Genomic DNA, 21,247 nt, shown 5'->3' with positions numbered 1-21,247 from the left:
TGCCTAGCCAGGTAGGCTTGAAAGATCCCACGAGACTTGAAAAAGAGAAGGGAGTTTGTCCCGGTGCCTTGGCCAAAAAACCCTCCGGATTAATTGGTCATTCACCTCATGGCTGTTTGTGTCTGCTCGATGCAAAGAGGCTGTTATATTTGCCTACAAAAATGTGAGCAACCTGAGAGTTTGTAAGTCGTGTGTTAAAGCTGTGAGACTGTTCTGCGTCGGCACACGGTACTTTGAGATTTTTTGCAGGCACAGAGGCATCCTGTTAAAGCTTGGTATCAGTACACAAACAAACCCCCACCCCTGAATTAGAATTGAACCAAGGACTCTGTTCGATTTCAAGATCCTCTCATTCGTCTTCAAATCCCTTCATGCCCTGGCACCTCCCTACCTTTCTGACCTGCTTACCCCCCCAACTCACTACCCGCTGCCTCCGCTCGTCCAGCCCCGGCCTCCTGCTTGCCCTCGTGCCCTCGGTTCCACCATCAGTGGCTGCGCTTTCAGCCACTATGCTGTGCCCTGAAACTCTGGAACACTTTCCCTCAATCCTTCCGCTTTGCTCCCTCCTTCCCCATCTTCCGGTCGTGCCTGAAGACCTTCCTTTTCGACCGTGCTTACGGTCACCTGCCCGCTTCCCCGGCTCAGTGTCATGCTCCGCCACCGTCAAGCGCTCTGGGACGCTACCCTGCATGAGGGGCGCTGCATGAATGTGTTGTTGTTTGATACAAGGCATTGACTATCAGCAGTCAAGCTATTGTGGGAAGGTCTAAACTGCAATCCATTTACTGGGTAACAGTACACCTATAAATGACAGACACCAAATACCGTACACAGAAGCTGAGGTAAAGAGAAAACACCCAGAGAAAATAAAGGCCTCAAACCTGGACAGATTTTCAATCATCACTCCATATTTAGCACCAGTATCCTTGCTGCCAACTTGGACATTGAATCCTTTGTCAAACAGCAAAACAAAGGAGATGATCCCATTACTGGGTCTCATATATAGCAAGAAGGAATCCTTAATAACCATCCACCTGCAAAACAATGTCAGATTTAGTGATGTTCGTGTGACTCACGTAAGGTTACATCAGGTTGGTCCAACTGGCAGACTAATTTCATCCGCCACCCACCTCTCCCAACCACCCTCTACCCGCTCCCTCCATAAGCCGTAAATGTTGTTATGTTTCTGAAAGGGAAACACAAAAATATTGCTTGCTTATGGGCCCGCAGACTTTTCTCAAATAGGTCATCTGGCCCTCAGCAACCAAAAGGATGGATCTTTGAGGGCAGACCAGTCACCGGCAGGGAGTCATCCCACTCAGTACGTTTCCACATGTGTCAGACACCCGGCTGACAAAATAAAGACTCAGTTTGGCCAACAGTCCCAAACAGCCCTTTTGGCCTATGAACTGGGAGCATTTCTTTACGTGACCTTCTCTGGAGTACTGCGTATAATTGTCAACAGTTTATTGCACCGAGCGCATCTCAGCATTGGGAAGTCAAGGGGCAACTAAACTGAATAGAATTAAGCATCCAAGATATCAAGATAGGCTAGAGAAGATTGGGGATGTCCACGAGACATCTTGTTGAAGTATTTAAGTTCCTGAAGGATGTCATTTTACCACGTGGAAGAGTGCTTAGCAACAATAACGAGCATGGAATAGACTTTGAGCTTGAATCAGTATGTTGTGCTGAACAGACAATCCACGGAATTGCTAACATTAGTGATGTTTTGTCTGAAATCTTCAGGCCATTATCCTAAAATCTGGTTTCTTTGATACTGTTGGCCCAACAGTGTTGAGGCAGGAGGGGGAAGGGAACTGAGATTTGTTTTTCCATCTCCATAAGTTTTTATTAATAGAATTGCACAGTACACAGAGTACAATGAGAACAATTGACTCCTACCTAATACCAGTTGCCTTATGTGTGCCTCCTGTCACAAAATATTTCCTCCTACCTACTACTGACAACATATAAATATTAGTCATCTACTCTGCACTAAGTATTCATGTGAAGCCACTAGCTTAGTAGTTAGAGCACTCGCCTCGCAAGCGAGAGGGTTCGATTCCTGCGCAGGGCGAAATGTTGGGAAAGTTTCCTTGCTCTACATGCCTCTGTTTATCTAGCAGTAAGTAAGGACCTGGTTGTTAGTTGATTGGCGGATCGCTTTTCCAGATGTAATAGTCTCTTTAAAAAAATATATAATAATAATTTGGTCACTCAATCACGACTGTTTGTGGGACACGGCCGTGCACAATTGGCTGCTACGTTTCTCCCAAAAGAAATATACGGTCAATTCATTTTACAGCATATTCTGTGAAGCAGTTTGAGGTGTCTCGAAGACGTGATAAGTCACTATATCAAATGCAAGGATTATTATTATTCACACTTACCTCTTTGACCACCTGTAACAAACCCGATGTCGGCCACAGCAGTTTAAGCCAGGAATCCTGTGTCCTCCGGAGCGTTTTACAATCATGCCTTCCCTGCCGATAGCAAACGAAAGCTCACACTTTGACCCCAAGACACTAAATCATGTATATTTCACTAAACTCAATGTCAATATGTTTATTCTGCTTGCCACCATCCATATTCAATGAGAGACAGCTGGCTAGGACCATTCACGCACACATATAGTTTGTTTATCGTCTATCCTAGCAAGAAAACTAAAGCCGGGAACTTTTCAGATGACTCAACTGATGTTCAAGAACTCTGCTGGACACGAGAAGACTCCTTTGGCCACGTTCTAGATTCAGGAAGTGAACCTTGAGATCGGATTCCAGAGAATCAGCTTGAGCAACTGGATATCTCCAGGATCTGTTGTTTTGCAAATCTCTCTCAGCAGATCCCAGTATGTTTCACTGATGGAAACCCCACCATCAACACTCGGGCCTTCGGCCTCTCTGCCCCCAACCTTTGGAACTCAATCCCACAGTCTCTTCGCCTCGCTCACTCTCTTGCTTCCTTCAAGGCATGTCTCAAGACCTTCCTCTTCAACCGCACCCTCCTTTCCCCACCTCCCTGCCCTCCACCCCTCCAGATCTCAACCACCTGCTCGATTCCAAATCCCTGACTGTCCAGCACCTTGGGATGTCCTACCAACGTGAAAGGTGCTGTGTAAACGTCATTTGTTGTTATTGTTGACCCCTTCTCCCAGCCATGCACCCAGACTGCCACCATCACTCTTTGCTCGGAAATGGGGCTACCCATATGAGATGCTCCGTCCCAGTTGTCCTTCATCCTGCTAAAAGGTCCATCCTTCAGATAAGACTCTAAACCGAGATCCCGTCTGCCTGTCCCATGGCACTATTCAAAAAGGGAAAGGAGTTTCTCTGTCCAGGTGACCTGGTCAACAATTCCCCCAAATAAATGTGGTCATTGCCATGGCTGTTTGTGGACATTGCTGCATGCAATTTGGCTGCTACGTTCACACCACTCTACAGTATATCTTGTGAAGTGCTTTGAAATGTCCTTCTGATTTGAACGACGGTGTAACAAATGTAAGAATTATCATTGTCATGGGTCAGATCGGACTTGAACCCATACCTTCCCCTGCTCTACAACAACCCAAATAGTTAGCATGCTGACACAAAATGTCAACGCACAAGTCGCAGTACTTGCCAATCGGCAAGCATCTTGGCAAAGCTCAAGGACACGCAATGCAGCATCTTCTCGTCAAAACATGTCACCTTGGAAAATTATACACGGGCTGTTCCGCCGATCACTTCAGCTTTGAAATCAGCTGTTCGTTTTTATAAAGGGAACAAAGAAAAAAGTGCTGCGGGGCATACTAAGATAAAAGCAATCATGGGATCAGAATAGAACAGTCAGTGCGTGTCCACAAACAATCAATTCTAATGTAAAATGTCTGTTTAGAAGACACTCATTTGTCCAGCTTTATTCTACATCACTTAGAAAAGGAGAAAACACACAGACACACACATATGCAAACAACCACCATTGGCCAAAATGTTCTGAACCCTTTCGGCTCAGTTGGCATAGTTACTCTGCGGCATTCAATTTCAATTGGACAAAAAAAAAAAAATTCACTTACAATCCTTTCGGACCCAAGTCTTGAACGAAGGACAATTCGCTCACGTCCAGAAATGCCATCTGAAATGAAATGTATGGAACTTAACTGCCGTTTAATGACCCAAAGCAAAGCATCAGACTCCCAAGCAGAGTTGCACAGCGAAATAGAAAGCAGTCAGCCTGTCAGTGTATCTCATTCCTGTTAGAATGAAGCTACTAGGTCATAGAAAAGTTAACAAAGAGCTTCTTCCAATCATGGTCAGCTACATACATACATAATTTATATATATATATATATATATATATGAACAGAAGGAGGCTATTCAACCCCTCGAGCCTGTTCCGCTGTTCTAATAGATCATGACTCAACTCCAGTTAACCGGCTTTGCCCCATATCTCTTGATCCCCTGACCTAACAGGACCTCTATCCTCAGTCTTCAAAATGTGAATGGATCGAGCCATAATCCACAGCCTTTTGGGAGAGGGAGAGAGTTCCAGATTTCCACTCCCCTTTGAGTGAAAAACTGTCTCCTGATTTAGGAGTTAGGATACAGAGGGCATGAAGGAAATCAGACGTAACCCAAAAAGCTCCTAACGGAGATACCAGAAGACTGAAATCGGAAGTTCGGAAGATACCCTTAGAAATCGTAGGACAGACATCAGGAGGAAGAGAAGTCAGGGTGTGATGTTACCATTCCATGGTAGTTTCTGTAGAAAGTCTTCTCAAGCAGTATGTTCAGATACTCTTCCAGACGTTTCTAAAAATACACAACAAAATAATAATAATCCTTGCATTTGATATAGCACCTTATCATGTCTTCAAGACATCTCAAAGCGCTTCACAGACGAAACTGTAAAGTGAATTGACTGCATATTTTGGGGGCGAAAGACGGCAGCCAATTGCGCACAGCAGTGTTCCACAAACAGTCGTGGACTGAGTGACCTAATTATTATTTTTTGGAAGGGATTATTACTCCCGGAAAAGCCATCCGCCATTCGACTAACACCTGGGCTCCTACATAATGCTAGGTCAACGGAGGCGTGTGTGTGGCGTAAGGAAACTTACCCAACGTTTCGCTCAGCACGGGAATCAAACCCAGGTCCTCTCGCGTGTGAGGCAAGTGATCTAACCACTGAGCTACAGGACTCCAAAAGCCCAGATGGATAAATTATTTAATATTTTTTTTCAAATTCATATATTCACTCCCACACATCATTATGCATCTTCTGCATTTCCTTTCGCTTCTTGCACACGGTGCCCGCAACCCCCCATTGTGAGTGTGGGTAGACAAGTCGATGTGCTGCAACCATAACCCAACAGACACACGCAGTGCAAACAGCGTGGGGAGAGCAAAGAGTTGGCAGAGTAATTTTTCTATTACCACATGTCAAACCACACAGAATTCATGACGTGGGGAATGACAAATGATAAAATCAAGGTTTTGGGTGCAGACTTTCGTCTTTAACCTTCAATAATAATAATAATAATCCTTGCATTTGGTATTATCACATCGTTGCGATGTCTTGCAGCGTATACTGTAAAGTGGATTGGCGGTGTAGGTTGTGGACGAAAAGCAACCGCCAGTTACCCTAAGCAGTGACCCACAAACAACCGGGGTACGAGTGGCCAATTTTATATTTTGATAATAATGATGATGATTATATTTGATACAGCATCTTGTCACCATCGGGCGGGCAATCCAAAGCGCTTCACGTGTTATACAGTAAAGTGCAGTGACTCTGTCATTTGTGGACAGCAATGTCTCACAAACAGCCGTGAAGTCAATGGCCAAATTTAATGGGGGGGAAGGGGGAGGAATTGTTGGCTCGGCCACCGGGAGAAACTCCCTTCTCTTTTCGAATAAGGCCATGAGAACTTTAATGTCCACCAGAACAGGCAGACGATGGAGACTCGGTTTAATGTAACGAAGAACGGGACCGCCAACAACACAGCACTGCCCCCCCCTACCACCACCCTAACCTTCTGACTGAGATGAGAGTGCTACCAATTGAGCCAAGCTCTCACACAATCCCCCGCTTGTAGTCTGGCTTTTCTGATGGATATCATAGCTGGCTCGGAGCACAGGCTATTGCATTTTGTAGACAGCAGAAATTATGTGACCTCCAGCGTCATTGCACAATTTGCAAGAAGACACAATTATCCTGAGGATGCCAGAGATTTTAATAGTAGCCCATCAATGCCCTCAGGCATCTTTTCCTTAGCTCTGCTATCAGGCAATAATGTCTTGGTGATATAATTGGATTCGGGATCATTAACGGCAACGATGCAAACCAATTCCACGAGAGAGAGAAAAAAAATCCTCCTTGTGGGGGCTGGGGGCTGGGGCTGGGGAGAGAGAGAAAAACACAAGTCTGCTTCAGGCTGAGCTGGCTCTAAGGTAACCAAATATCAGACTGAGTAAAGCCAGTGTGTAGCGGTCTTTCGCTCACTCTCATTGAGCCAGAGATGGGTTCCCCCCTTGACTTACCTGTTTACTAGAAGCACTTCTCATGGAGGTCCACTGTGGCTGGCGAGGAAGAGCTGGTACTGAGGCAGCCCTTGGTTCTTGCCTGGCTCCTGATGCATGCCCCCTCCCATGAATGGATTTAAGCCTATAGATGATAATAATAATAATATAATAATAATAGTCCTTGCATTTGACATAGCGCCTTGTATCGTCGAGGCGCCTCAAAACGCTTCATAATATAATAATATATAATCCTTGCATTTGATATAGTGTTTTATCATGTCGTTGAGACGTCACAAAGCGCTTCACAGTATATATTGAAAAATGGAGCGACGTAGTATTTTGTGGGCGAAACACGGCAGCCAACAGCGCACAGCAGTGTCCCCCACACTGAGTAGTCTGACTCAAATTCACTCATAGAATTCCGCAGTTCATCCCCAACGGCATAACGTTGGAACAGATGTGCAGCTACGTTAGTCTTCAGTTTGTTGACTTAACTAATAGGATGTGGTGCTCACTCAAACAAGGATTGGCACTCAGACTGAATGAGGGGGAAACATACCTGGTTAAGGGCTGAATGACCTGGAGCTTTAATTTGTGCTTCAGAAGTTCTCGGTGGAGTTCTTCAAAGTGCTTGAATTTCTTCTTCACCGTCCACGTGAAGTCGCCGTGCACAATCCGCACCATGTAGAGAGTGCTCGGCCGCACCTTCAGCAAAGACGTAAAAAGGATAGATTTCTTATTGCAAAAGGCATTAAGGGATATGGGGATAAGGCAGGGTCAGGTTATTAGCTGGAGTTAGATTAGAAGATCAGCCATGATTGAATGGCGGGGCAGGCTCGAAGGGCCGAATGGCCTACTCCTGCTCCTACATGTTATGTTATGGAAGGTTAGCTCGCAAGACGAAACACCAGCACCTTTCTGACCAACTGTCCGACAAGGACCCGCTGTAAATCAGCCTGGCTCAGTCGGTAGCACTCTCACCTCCGAGTCAGTAGTCCCCACATCATTGGAACTCACATAGTCTCAGCTGACTCTCCAACACAGTGCTGGGGTTGTGACCGACTCCTGTATGTCCCTAGTGCTCTCCGTTCCACCATCGGTGGCCGCGCTTTCAACCACTACGCCCTGAAACTCTTGAATACTTTTCCTCTATCCCTCCCTCCCCAACTTTGGATTGCGCCTGAAGCCCTTCCTTTTCGACCGTGCCTACGGTCACATCCCCCCACCCTCCCCCTGGCTCGACATCGTGCTCCACCACTGTCAAGCGCTTTGGGACGCTACCCTGCTTGAAAAGTACTATATATGAATGCAAGTTGTTGTTGTTGCATTGTCAGAGGTCATTAAAGCTTTTTCGGGTGGACATTAAAGATCCCATGGCCTTCAACCACCTCTCCTGGCAACCTGTTCCAGTTGGTTAGCCTTTGGGTAAAGAAAGAACTGGGATTACTTTTTAAATGCCATTTTATACACCTCTACAGGGTCTCATGAAAGGCGCTAATGAAATGTAATTTGTTGTTATTGTTGTTGTCTCCTTTGAGGCATCTTCTCTCAAGACCGAAGAGTTCCTAGCTTGTCTAATTGTTGCTCATAGCTCATTCCTCTAACATCGGGGATCATCGTTGTTACTCTCCTCTCTACCTCCTCTACGGCAGGATTATTATTACTATTATTACTGATGCTATAAATGTTCACCTTGAATCCCCGGAGGTGACGCTCAATGCCTTCAATGTAAGCAATCACTGGGACTCCTCTCATAAACACCTGTCGGTTGCACTCTTTGAAAGGCTTTATGTTGTAGACCAATAAAAACGGACTCAGGAACTTCTCTGAAAGCAGATTTATAGCTGTCATTGTAAAACATTCAATAGGTTTCGTTCAAATAAAGGCAGCACAAGAAGTTACAGTTTTATACAGCGAGTAGTTGTGACCGGGACGCCGATAATTACAACAACAACTTGCTTTTAGATGGCGCCCTTCACTCCGGATAGTGTCTCGAGTGCTTATTTATTATTATTATTACTGTTATTATTATCATAATTAGTCTCAGTATCTAACCGGGATAGGGAAAAGTCGCTCTCTAGCAATGGCCGGCATCACAGTTGTGGGTGCTGCTGGACTGTATTAGTGGCCAGCTATTATGTCGAACACAATTGAATAGTTGCTGATATTCACAGTTAAGGCTGACAAATTAGTTAATACAAATATCTCTCAGAGGGGAGATGAGGAGAAATTGTTTTACACGGTGAGTTGTTACGATCTGGAACGCGCTGCCTGAAAGGGTGGTGGAAGCAGATTTGATAGTGGCTTTCAAAAGGGAATTAGATAGGTACTTAAAAAGGAAAAAAAAATTGCAAGGCTGTGGGGAAAGAGAGGGGGGGAACGGGCTCTCTTTCAAAGAGCTGGCCCAGGCACGATGGGCCGAATGGCCTCCTTCTATGCTGTACGGTTAAAAGATTCACAGGCTCAAGGGGCTGAATGGTCTACTCCTGTTTCTATATACCCCTGAGATCTGTCCTTGTGCTGCTTTAGTTTAGATATTAAAATAAAAATTAGAATTTAGGATCACATTTCGCTGCCGTTAGGGGACAATGACAGACGAGGAATGAGCACCACAGCCAAGCTGGATCCTAATAGCAAATTTGGTGTGATGAGGAGCACAGTTACTGCAAGCACTTCTATAATCAGATCCAGTCAGAGCTACTTAAAAGCACATGACAGCGTGATACTCAACTCGCCTGTTCTCATGTGACCACAGGTTCACACACTAACGCTGTACGTATGGATTGGTGTAGCTGCACAATCCACGATAGTGTGCGGGACATTGCTGTGCGCAAGTGGCTTCCATGTTTCTCCCACAAAATATACAGTCACTACACCTTATTCTGTGAAGCGCTTTGAGACGTCCTGACGACGTGATAAGGCACTATATCAAATGCAAGGATTATTTTTATCATTAGTTCACTTTACTGTATATTCTGTGAAGCGCTTTGAGACGTCTCGATGACGTGATAAGGCACGGTATCAAATGCAAGGATTATTATTATTTTCATCGATAATATACCCACGTTCATTCAACCCAACAACGTTTTAAAGCAGAAAGCAAGGTCTTACCTGGATTGTCTTCCCCATCAACGTGGTCAATGAAATCCTCATCCAGCTGGAGCTCATTCGGGTCAAATTGTATCTCTCGTTCATTGGTGGAAACCTCAATAAACTCTCGGTGTGACATCCTTCAGGGCTCAATAGGAACAGCTCCTCAAATCACCTAAAACAACAAGAAGATTACATTTGTATAGCGCCTTTCACGTCGAGAGGCGAAGAGATAGATTCAAATGACAGAATTACATCATGGAGCAGTCGGTGTTAAAATGTTTCACGCTCATGTTTCATGCACATTGAAATGTTGACCGTTGTTAAGAACAGCAAGCCAAAATTTCCATTCCTGTAGGGTGCAAGGGGAAGTGGGAACTGAAGGAAAATCACTACGGGGATAAGGAAAACCTGGGCGTGGAAGAGGTTTGGAAAAACCGCGTACATATAACTGCTTTGTGAGTCTACCGGGAGCCTTGCAGTGAATAGACAGCTTAAATGCTCCGCTGAGACAAAGATGGCATATTTCTGTCTGTCAGTCGGTTTTAAGATTACACAAAATGAATAGCTATCAGTTTCATCCTCAGGCACTAAAGAACTACAAATGAAAATAAACTGCTTCCTCTTCAACAAGTGAAATAAAATTTGACGACAGCTTGGCTCAGTCGGCAGAACTCTTCTCTGCATTTCAGAGAGTTAAGGGTTCAAAGCCCCACCTCAGGACGTGAACTCACGTCGTCTAAGCTGACGCTCCATTGCAATGCTGGGGTGCGTTTCACTGTCAGAAGTGCCATCCTTCTGATGAGACGTTAAACCAAGGCCCTTTCTTGTCTGCCTGTTCAGGTAGACATTAGAGATCCCATAACACTATTCGAAAAGAGAAGGCTACCTCCCCTAGCCAACCATCCACCAAATAAATTGGCCCTTCATTTCATGGCTATTTGTGGGACATTGCTGGAATTGGGCTGCCACATTTGCCCACAAAATATGCAGACGCTCTGTTTCACTGTGAAGCACTTTAGAACATCCTGACCCAAAGGCACGATACCAAATGCAGGGATTATGATTTCTTTATGAAACTGAAATCTTACATTTATTCGATGTCAAGCTCCTCGCACTCGTTTTCAAATCCCTTCATGCCCTAGCACCTCCCTACCTCCCCGACCCGCTCGCTCCCCAACCCTCTACCTGCTGCCTCCATTCGACTGGCTCCGGCCTCCTGCTTGTCTTTCGTGCCCTCTGTGGCTACGCTTTCAGCCACTACGACCCGAAACTCTTATCACTTTCTCCCCCCAACCCCTCCACCTTGCTCTCTTCCTTCCCCATCTTCAGATCATGCCTGAAGACCTTCCTCTTCGACCGTGCTTACGGTCACCTCCCCCCGGCTCGGTGTCGTGCTCCGCCACTGTCAAGCACTCAGGAACGCTACACTGCGTGAGGGGCGCTGTGTAAAAGCAGGTAGAACATATTTGCAGTAACCTCACCTGACATCTCACCACCTCCTACAATGTTTACACTGGAAATGTCAACTACATTTAATATGCCACCATCCTTTCTGCTAGTTTGTTCCTGCTGTCGATTCACATCAGTGTAAGAAACTTCCTGATGTCTGTCCTAAACTTGTCCTTATCATATTATCACTGAGTCAGGCAGGGAGAGAATTGCATTGCCTTGTACTGCAGTGGTCTGTCAAAGAATCCATAAAAATTTAGGAATTGCTAATAAAAACAGCCAGAACGTGGGAAGGCACACCAAGCCTTGTGATTTTCCACAGGAAACTCCTCCCTGTGGAATAAATGTCAACCTGACTCACCCATCGCCTTCCTTTCTGTTCATGCCCCTATTTGTGTGGCTCCGTCCTGTTGAACGCAGCCCCTGAACACTAGCAGCAACAGCACATGCACACAATATAGTAGTTCCGTTGTTCCTGCAGTGAACGGCAACCGAGAACCAGCATTATAGCAATTCTCAAGCAGCTACATGCAACCTTTGACGAAACACCCAACTCCAGGAAGCATATGTCTCTGCCTATTGCATTATTCAAACGTGTTACTTGATTAGCCCCAAGTCATCGTAACAGTTAACCCCACCCTTTCTCAGACATTGCAATGCCCCATCCTCTCACTTTATGGGAACAACTTTCTCTCCTACCCCCCGCTCTTTAGGCAAAACTCCAATTGGTTGGGGCTATGGGTTGAACAAACCGCGTAATTCTATAACAGGGATTACGTTTATGACATTGCAGGAACAGTCCACTGATAAATCAGGGGAGCAACCTTAATTCACATTTTCAAGACTGAGTTGAACAGATGTTTGTTAGATAAGGGCATCAAAGGGATGTGAAGCAAAGGCGGGTAATTGAAGTTGAAGTACAGATCAGCCACGATCTTATAGAATGGCGGATCAGGCTCCAGGGTCTGAATGGCCTCTTCCTATGTCTCATAGATCTACATTGGACAATACAGGCCATTCGCTTCTCAGGAGCTGAGAGAAAATGAAAATCTCTCAGAGATCAGGTTATATTAAGGTAATCAAATTGAGAGTTTAACATGACAGGGTAAGGGATGAAACAAAGCAGATTAGATTACTGCCTTCCATTCATCAAGAAAATAGCAGAGTCCTGATACTCAGACGAGTTTATCATCCCCTGTGCATTGTCTATTATACAGATCGCGGGGCTTTAAAGGAGCTTAAATACGACACTCAGAAGGTTACTGCTGCAAATTCAAATAAGCCATGGCGACTTAAAATTGAGGTGAAAATCGGAAGTGATCGAATAGGGTGTCAGCCTGATTTAGCAGCTCTCACATTCAGCTGGGGGAGCGATGCTTTGTCAGAGACCATGTCCATGCAAATTAAAGATCCTGTGACTATTGAACAACAAAGGCAGCTTTTCCCAGTGTTCTGGCCAGATATACCGCTTAATCACTTCATGGCTCTTAGTGGAGCTTTGCTGCGTGCAAAATAGCTGCCGTGTTTTCCCAAATATATATAAAAAAACCCGTACACAACTCGACTCATCTTAGGCTGGCGAACTTATAACAATAATCCTTCCATTTGACACAACCAACGCCTTTCACCTTGATAGGATGTTCCAAAGCGCTTTACTGTAAAAACGTAGAGACCTGGTGTTTTGTGGGCGTAGCTGTCAGCCAATTTGCGCACAGCAACGTCTCACAAACAGCTACGAAGTGAATGATCTGTTTTATTTGGGGGTTGTTGGTTGGGACACTGGGGAGGGAAACTCTCTTCTCGAATAGCGCTGCGGGATCTTTAACCTCCGCCTGAACAGGGCACAGATGGGAGCTGGGTTTAATGTCTCTTCCTTGTCTTCTTTCGCAAGTGAAGCTCAATAGCCTGATTGCATCAATGCCACACGAGCCTTTCTCCATTTAAAGACCTGGATCATGTTCCCTTTTCATCCTCATTACTCCAGTGACAGAGACGTCAGTTGTACTTAGAACTGCTACAATTCTCATCTATTAAACTCGCCTCGCAAGCGAGAGGACCAGTTTTGATTCCCGGGTGAGGCGAAAACTCAGGCAAGTTTGCCTTACTCCACAGCCCTCTGTTTACCTCGCAGTAAGTAGGAACCCGGTTTTTAGTCGATTGATGGGTCGCTTTTCCGGATGTAATAAACCCTTCAAAAGATATTAGTAATAATTTGGTCACTCAATCCACGAGTGTTTGTGGGACATTGCTGGGCGCAATTGGCTTCCGCGTTTCGCCCGCAAAATACAGTAAATTCACTTTACAGTATATTCTGTGAAGTGTTTTTAAGACGTCTCAAAGACCTGATAGGAAGCAAAGGAGAAAGCAAAACAAAGGGACTGCGGGACGGCGTTCCAAAGGGTGGGGGCAGAGAGGCTGAAGGGCCGACCGCCGATGGTGGGCTGGGCGGGGGACGTGGAGCAGGCAGGAGCCCGCTGAGCAGAGGGAGCAGACAGGTTGATATGGAGTTAGCAGGTCACAGAGGTTAGGGGAGGAGCGGGGCCATGGAGGGCTTTGAAAGCGAGGACTAGGATTTTGAACTCTATCCTCTGCGGGGGTGGGGAGCTAGTGGAGCCAGGCGAGGGTGGGGATGATAAGGTCATGGAGCCTGGTGCGGGAGAGGACACAATAATCTGCAGGTTGCGGAGGGAAGAGTTGGGAAGGCAGACAAGCAGGGAGTTGGCGCAGTCGAGCCTAAACCTCAGTGTTAACGTCTCATCCGAAATACCTTAGAAAGACAGCTACAGGGATGCGGGGAAAGAGCAGGTAAATGGCACTGAAGGGATTGCACAGACACAGTGGGCCGAAAGGCCTTCTTCTGTGCCTTAAATTTCCACGGTTCTATCTTTGGTCAGACAGCACAAAACTCTGCTCTTTCCCATAGTATTCAGTGATCAAATGTAGGTTTGTACTGCGCTTCTAGAGATTATTGAATGCAAAAGGCACAGCAGTTTTTGCTCTCAAAGTGACCTTGACCTGCCTTCCAGTACATAACATGTTTTGTTGCCCAGTTCCACATTCACTGAAGATTTCAGCCAATCTACACACTTCACGTCTCCTGTGGCAACCTACGCTGCCTTACCCTTAAATGCAATTTGAAACCTTGTCTTCATATCAGTTATAAACTTGTTTGCCCACTCCGTACCGATCACTGTCACCCAAGTTAAACCACGCAATCAGAGAAACCATCGCAGATTCCAATTCTCAAGAGTTTTCAAATTCCCCCGTGCAGCAACGACAACAACAAGTTACATTTGTACAGCGCCTTTAATGTCAGGAGGACGTCAGGACAGTCACGGATTTGTTAGCTAGGGGTTGGGATCGGTGGGGGGGGTGGGGGTGGGGGTAGGAGGGGTGACCGAATGCAGGGTTGGTCAAAGTGGAGGGTCTTGAGACGGGCTTTGAAGTAGGCGAGGGTGGGAACGAGGCGAAGGGACTGTGGGGTGGAGTTCCAGAGGGTGGGGGCAGAGAGGCTGAGGGTCTGTATGGTGTTAGCAGGTCACAGAGGTAGAAAGGAGTAGGGCTTTGAAGACGAGGGTTTTGAACTCTATATGCAGCCAACAGATATGAGAGAACTAAACAGTGACAAAAGCCAGGCCGACAGAGCTGAGGCTGTGTATCAGTGGTTTGCAAACATCCACTTGAAACTGGTTTAGACAGATTCGTCAAATCGCCACTGAATCAGGGATCAGTATCAATTGATCGCTACCCATCAAGGTAGCAGCGCCAGAGCATTTGACAGTGGCGGAGCCCAATGCCGAGTTATGAATTATGAACAATACTTTCTGAAGAAAACAAACCAACTTGGAACAGTTCCTGATATGGTAATATATGTACTGGGTGGGTTCTGTCAGCAACCCACAAGGACAGAATGCATCTGAAACAGCAGCCTCTTGAGATTATGAAAAGCACATGATTAGTCCCTGCTGTTAAGCAAACATTTCACTGACTCCTCCAGATAAAATGGCTTATTCTGTCTGCACATACAGTAAGTCAGGTCATAAAAATAATAATAATAATAACCCGTGCATTTGATATAGCGCCTTATCACGTCTTCAAGCTGTCTCAAAGCACTTCAAATGATACTGTTAAGTGAATTGTAAATGTGTATTTTGAGAGCAAACGCGCATAACAGTGTCCCACAAGCAATTTTTATATAGTGGAATAGTAAAGGATTCTGCTTGCAAGACCTCTCACATAAAGAGGTAATCTCACACAAAGAATAATCCTTGCATTTGACATTCACGGTCAAAACATCTCTTCAGAGCGCTACACTTGTAGAATGTATTCTGTAGACAAACAGTTTGCACACAGCAGTGTCTGTGAAGTGAATGACCAACTGAGGGGAGATTTAATACAGGTGTTCAAAATTATGAGGGGTTTTGATAGAGTACATAGAGAGAAACTGTTTCCTCTGGTGGGTGTCGGTCACAGATTTAAGGTAATTGGCAAACGACCCAGAGGGGAGGCAAGGGAAAAAAATTTCACCCAGAGACTGCCGGTCTAGTATGCACGGCCTGAAAGGGTGGTGGAAGCAGATTGAATAGTAGCTTTCAAAAGGCAATTGGATATTTACTTGAAAAGAAAAAAAAATTGCAGGCCTATGGGATAAGAGCGGAGAGTGGGTCTCGTTGGTAGCTCTCGCAAACAAGAGGATCTGGGTTCAATTCCTGGCAGGGCGAAACCTTGGGCAAGTTTCCTTCCTCCGCATGCCTGATAATAATCCCTCAAGAAGACAAATAATAATAATTGGGTCACTCAATCCACGACTGTTTGTGGGACACTGCTGTGCGCAAGTGGCTGCCGTGTTTCACCCACAAAATATACAGTCAATTCACTTCACAGTATATCACAAAGACGTGATAATTCGCTATATCAAATGCAAGGATTATTATAATATATAACCATAATGGAGGATTGTAGAAACAGCATTTTGTGTACCACACTCAAACACTTACAGTGCAGGAACTAGCGAGAGAGATATAAACAGCCAGCAGGTCACATGTTGGTAAACTATTAGCCTTTAGTTCCTAATTTACAAAACATTTCCTGAAATAATTTTCATAAAAGCACACAATGCAAATTCACACTTTTGCAGCTCATTTCACATCAGGAGCAAGGCTATCAAATCTCTCGCAAGAGCGCTTCTACTGAGGTCATCTCACCAGCAAGGTGTGCCGCTCCAACACGTGACTTATCTTGCATTTATTATAATATACAATCCTTGATACAGCACTTTATCGCGTCTTCGAGACGTCTCAAAGTGCTTCACAGAATCTACTGTAAAGTGAATTGACTGTATATTTTGTGGGCAAAACGTGGCATCCAATTGCGCACAGCAACATCCCACAAACAGTGGTGGATTAAGTGACATTTTTTAAGGGATTATTAACACCCGGGAAAGCGATCAGCCAGTCGACTGACAACCAGGTTCCTATTTAATGCGAGGTAAATAGAGGCGTGTGGGGTATGGAAACTTGCCCAGCGTTTCGTGCCCGACCTGCCCGGGAATCGAACCCAGGTCCTCTCGCTTGCGAGACGAGCGCTCTAACCTCTGAACTGCCGGACTCCACTTGCATTTGAAAGTTGCACTTTCGCACTGGGAGGACAGCTCCAAGCATTTCACGGGATTTACTGTCAAATGTGGTGGCTGTATATTTATTTCATTGGAAAAGTTTCAATTAAGAATCATATAAATTCCTCCTGGAGGCTCTGTATGATGCCTAATTGACGGAACAGGCTCCGCTAGGCAGACGGCGGAAGCAGAAAGTGTTGATTCTTTGAAGAACGAGATAGATTTCTGTTAGGAGAAGCATCTCGTAATACAATATATAGTTTGGGACATGACATGTCGTGCGACTGCCAGGATGGTGGAAGGCGAACTGGATGGACTTTGGTCTTCTTTTGCTTAGGAAATTCTTAGGTTCTCTTGGAGAGCAAGGTTTGTAGGTCTATCATGAACACAAATCACACACAAAAACAACGCAGGATTAATATACCACTTGCATTTGATAGCACCTCCATGTAAACGTCTCAAAAGTGTGGTGACCGTATATTTGTAGGCAAACCCAACCATCAACTTGCTAACAACGATAGCAACAGCAACAAATTACATTTACACCACGCCTTTTGCGTTGGGAGGATGTCCTAAGGGGCTGGACAGTCAGGGATTTGGACCCCATAGCAAAACAATGTGCATGTTTGCCTTTTCTTCTTACCCTTACCAGCCAAGTATTTAGCAACGTCGCTCACTCATTCCCACCGACTCTGTATCAAGTGAATTCCGCAACTCTTGATTGAAGAGATATCTCGTTTCTCTTCTAAATTACATCCGGAGTGGACATGGGTGGTGCCCTGCCAGTTACCGTCATTTGCAACTGCACAAAACCCTTTTTAGGAATGAATTCAATTCAGGTCCAGACGCCTTAAAATATGTGTACCAGCTACTCTGCCTCGACTCGCTTTGCTCAACTGATCAAAGCTGCTCTCGAAAGCACCTCCAATGTGGGCGTTGTAGTGTTCTTCACTGAAAGAACTACACAGCTAGATAACATATTTACCAGTACACAGGAGGCTCGTGTGAAGGAAGGGTGGAACGCTTCCAGGTTTAACTTGTTAACGTCTCAAGCCTCGATGCCGAATGCCGATCACACACAAGTGCAAGTTTGGACTTGCACTTGCGAGCTCGGACTCATGGTGTGGAGCAAACCAGCAGCTGACCTGCTCTCTGAACTGCCCCATTCCCCCACGCACTCACTCACTCACTCACTCACTCACTCACTCACTCACTCACTCACTCACGGACTCACAGACTCACGCACTCACTCACGCATTCACTCACAAGCTCATTCCTGCCACAGAACTCCTCTCTGCTGCAGTGATTCGTAACAATGCGTGTGTGGAGGCCGCAGGAAACCCAAGGAAGTTGTCCACGGGTCTGAACAGCAATCTCCACAGTAACAGTGGCGCTCACTTCAGCTCTTCTGTTTCGGCTCCATTGAAGCTGAAACTTCGTTGCGCACTGAGCACTCGCACTCACAGCTCGAACGGATAAATACAGGAATAAATAAATAATAATAATTTGGTCACTGGATCCACGACTGTTTGCGGGGCACTGCTGTGCGCAATTGGCTCCAGCGTTTCGCCCTCAAAATACACAGTCAATTCACTTTACAGTGTATCCCGTGAAGCGCTTTGAGACGTCTTGAAGACGTGATAAGATGTTATATTTTCTCTCTCTCCGTGTTCTGGCCCATTCCCCCAGTTAAAAAATCAGTCATTTCCTGCGTGGGAAATTACAAGCCTCTAGAGTAAAAACTGGCTGAATGTTAATAATCCCTATATTTAGTACAGCGTCAGGAAGATAACCCAAAGTGCTTCACAGGATACACCATAAAGTGCAGTGATTGTTTTGTGGCAGTCAGACACAGCAGCCCAATTTGCACACAGCAATGTCCCACAAACAACCATGAAACGAATGGCCAATTGAATTTGGGGGATTGTTGGCCAGAACATCTGGAGAGAGAGAGAGAGAGAGAGAGAAACTCCCTTATCCTTCTGAATAGTACTACGGGCAGGACATAACATGACTAACGTCCACTATTGTCAGACAAGACTTTGGTAAGCCAAAGGCACGTCAATCCCTTTGATTGCTTACTAAAACGCAGCTCGCCCAGGCCGAGTTAGAAAGCTGTGGGTTCAAGCCCCACGTCAGGACTTCACGCTCACAATCCAAGCTGACCACCACAGTGTCAAAGGTAGTGCCTTTCAGGTGAGATATCAAACGCGGCTCCCTTCCATCTGCGCGTGTTTGAGTGGACATTAAAAGATCCCATCACACTGTTAGTAAAGAGAAGGGAGTGTCTCCTAGCGTCCTCCTTTCAGATAAAAATCGGGACTTGGCTGGGCACAAATTAGCTGCTACCCCTCTACAAATAAAGACAGTTTCCTATGAAGTGCTTTGAGAGGTTTGGACCCAGACACAGGTTGGTTTTTTTGTCGATCGGAGGATTGCTTTCCAGGTGTAAATCAATCACTCAATTCACGACTGTTTGTGGGACACTGCTGGGCGCAATTGGCTGCCGTGTTTCGCCCACAAAACACACAGTCACTCCACATTGCGGTTTAAGCGCTCCGGGATGCCCCCCCCCCCGTGTGAATGGCGCTACATAAATGCAAGTCGTTATTATTCTTTGAAGCGCTTTGAGTCTTCTCAATGGGAGTGAGAAGGCTCTTTATCAAATGCGAGGATTATTATTATTATTATTCAGGAAAGCGCTCGAAGAAGTGGATGATTTTGCGTTATTAAGAAACCTGGCTACAATGCTCTGTTGCGATCACTTCCACAGCGGGGAGTTCCGTCGTTTCCCATACCCAAAGTTGCGCTAAGGCAGATTTCCCAGTAAGAAATCTAGATCTTAAGAAATGTCTTAAATCATTGAGAGCCCCACACACACAGTTCTACTCACAATCTGCATCGCCGACTCGATTTTTTTTTAATAGTGTATTATCCACAGGCGCGGTTTGTTCCTGCTCGAGCTGACTGAGACACTCATCCACCATCAAGCTTTAGGGTTGGGTAGTAAACACTGGCTGCTTCCCACGCTCACATTTCTAGTGCGGGTTCAGGCAGCACGGACTCCCCGCTGAGCTGAATAATTCCAATAACATTCCTCGCAGTTCACACGGCGCCTTATCACGTCTTCGATGTGAGACGTCTCAAGGCGCTTGGCAGAACATTCTGTGAAGTGAATTGACTGGATACAGTTTGCGGGCGATACGTGGCAGCCAATTGCCCACAACCGTGTCCCAGAAACGGTCGTGGATTGAATGACCTTTTTTTTTAAAAAAAAGTGATTGTTACACCCAGAAAAGCGATCTACCAGTCGACTAACAAACAGGTTCCGACTGACTGCTCGGTAAACAGAGCTGGGTGTACGTGTGCGGCGTAAGAAAACTTGCCTAAGGTTTTGCCCTGCCTGGGAATCGAAGCCTCTCGCTTGCAAGGCGAGCGCTTTAGCGGCTATACCACAGAATTCCTCCAGACGAGAGGAACAAAACACCGTCCCCACTTTCTCACGCCCACGAGTCGCAAAAAAAAGTGCCACAGAGACTCGAAAGAAGGCTTCAAAGAAACAGAAGAGGCTAATGATAAAACTGTAGGGTCGCGCGTCATCCTTACATAACTTGGTGCGACTTAGATACTCACTGATTTTTGATCACAGCAGACCTTCGCAGTTCTTTCCCCCCCACCCCCCCCAACCCCACCCCGCCCCAACTTGCTCCAAGGATTCTTTCAAACTGGTAAACCAAATCCCTCGGGCGAGACCATTTGTCGGAGGGAGATCCCGCCACAGAGCTGAAGGTTTTTCCACTCTTTCCCGCAGCACGGATGGTTGGCAAGGCAGGCAACTTTGCACACAGTTTTCAACGAGCTTTTCAATCGCACCTCTCTGCGTGCGTGTGCGTGCGTAAAAAAAAAATCTGACTCACATCGAGCCCCACACAGTTCCAGCGGTCTGTCTCTCGTACGTTATAAATTTCAAAGTTGTCAAATGTTTGGTATTTCAAGAGGAATCACTCACTCACTCACTCACTCACTCACACTCTCTCTCTCTCTCTCTCCCCCACAAACAAACTGAGGGTGTTTTTTGCATTGACCCAGTTCAGAGGCCTCCCTGATTATGCTGCAGATATTTAAAGGGGCCACCACAGGGCTTGGATATAAGTGTTGTGCTGTTTTATTCAGGGATTTAAAGGGACAGTTCCATTTCGCTGCGGAAGTAAATAATAATAATAATAATAATCCTTGCATTTGATATTGCGCTTTTCACGTCGGGAGGACGTCCCAAAGCGCTTTGAACACACTGTAAAGTGAATTGACTGTATATTTGTGGGCGAACGCGACAGCCAAGTGCGCGCAGCAATGTCCCACAAACAGTCGTAGATTGAAAATGACCAATTTATTATTGTTTTGGGTTTTGGAGGGATTATTATTAGGCTCTGTGTGGAGTAAGGAAACTTGCCCAAGGTTTCGCCCTCTGCCTGGAATTGAACTCAGGTCTCTCGCTTGCAAATGGCCTTTGCTTCTGTCTCACATGGATTTAAGTGGCAGTGGCTTCGTATTGGGGCGGAACAATGAAGCAGGAGGATGGAATTTGAAG

The 21,247-nt window shown here is 45.7% G+C and overlaps 1 protein-coding gene across 3 annotated transcripts in view; it reads right to left on the bottom strand.

Moving 5' to 3' along the window:
• Window positions 1-20,790, bottom strand: part of LOC103190576 (phospholipase D1) — a 33,054-nt gene extending 12,264 nt beyond the window's left edge. The window contains exons 1-9 of one of the 3 annotated variants that reach the window (XM_007911410.2): window positions 20,577-20,790; window positions 9,615-9,768; window positions 8,196-8,329; window positions 7,063-7,208; window positions 6,522-6,645; window positions 4,725-4,790; window positions 4,055-4,113; window positions 2,394-2,486; window positions 882-1,034 (exon numbers count right to left, since the gene is read on the bottom strand). In XM_007911410.2, the coding sequence (XP_007909601.2) occupies window positions 882-1,034; window positions 2,394-2,486; window positions 4,055-4,113; window positions 4,725-4,790; window positions 6,522-6,645; window positions 7,063-7,208; window positions 8,196-8,329; window positions 9,615-9,732 (893 nt within the window). In that variant the 5' untranslated portion in view covers window positions 9,733-9,768; window positions 20,577-20,790. Of the gene's footprint in view, window positions 1-881; window positions 1,035-2,393; window positions 2,487-4,054; window positions 4,114-4,668; window positions 4,791-6,521; window positions 6,646-7,062; window positions 7,209-8,195; window positions 8,330-9,614; window positions 9,769-20,292; window positions 20,353-20,576 lie in introns of those variants that run through there. The other 2 variants (XM_007911409.2, XM_007911411.2) reach the window with 2 other exon arrangements.
• Window positions 20,791-21,247: the final 457 nt, after the last annotated feature.

Source organism: Callorhinchus milii, unplaced genomic scaffold (genome assembly GCF_018977255.1).
Source record: "Callorhinchus milii isolate IMCB2004 unplaced genomic scaffold, IMCB_Cmil_1.0 Scaffold105, whole genome shotgun sequence".
Classification (NCBI taxonomy): Eukaryota; Metazoa; Chordata; class Chondrichthyes; order Chimaeriformes; family Callorhinchidae; genus Callorhinchus; species Callorhinchus milii.
Note: the sequence above shows the minus strand (reverse complement) of the source record. Positions and strands in the feature narration are given on the sequence as shown.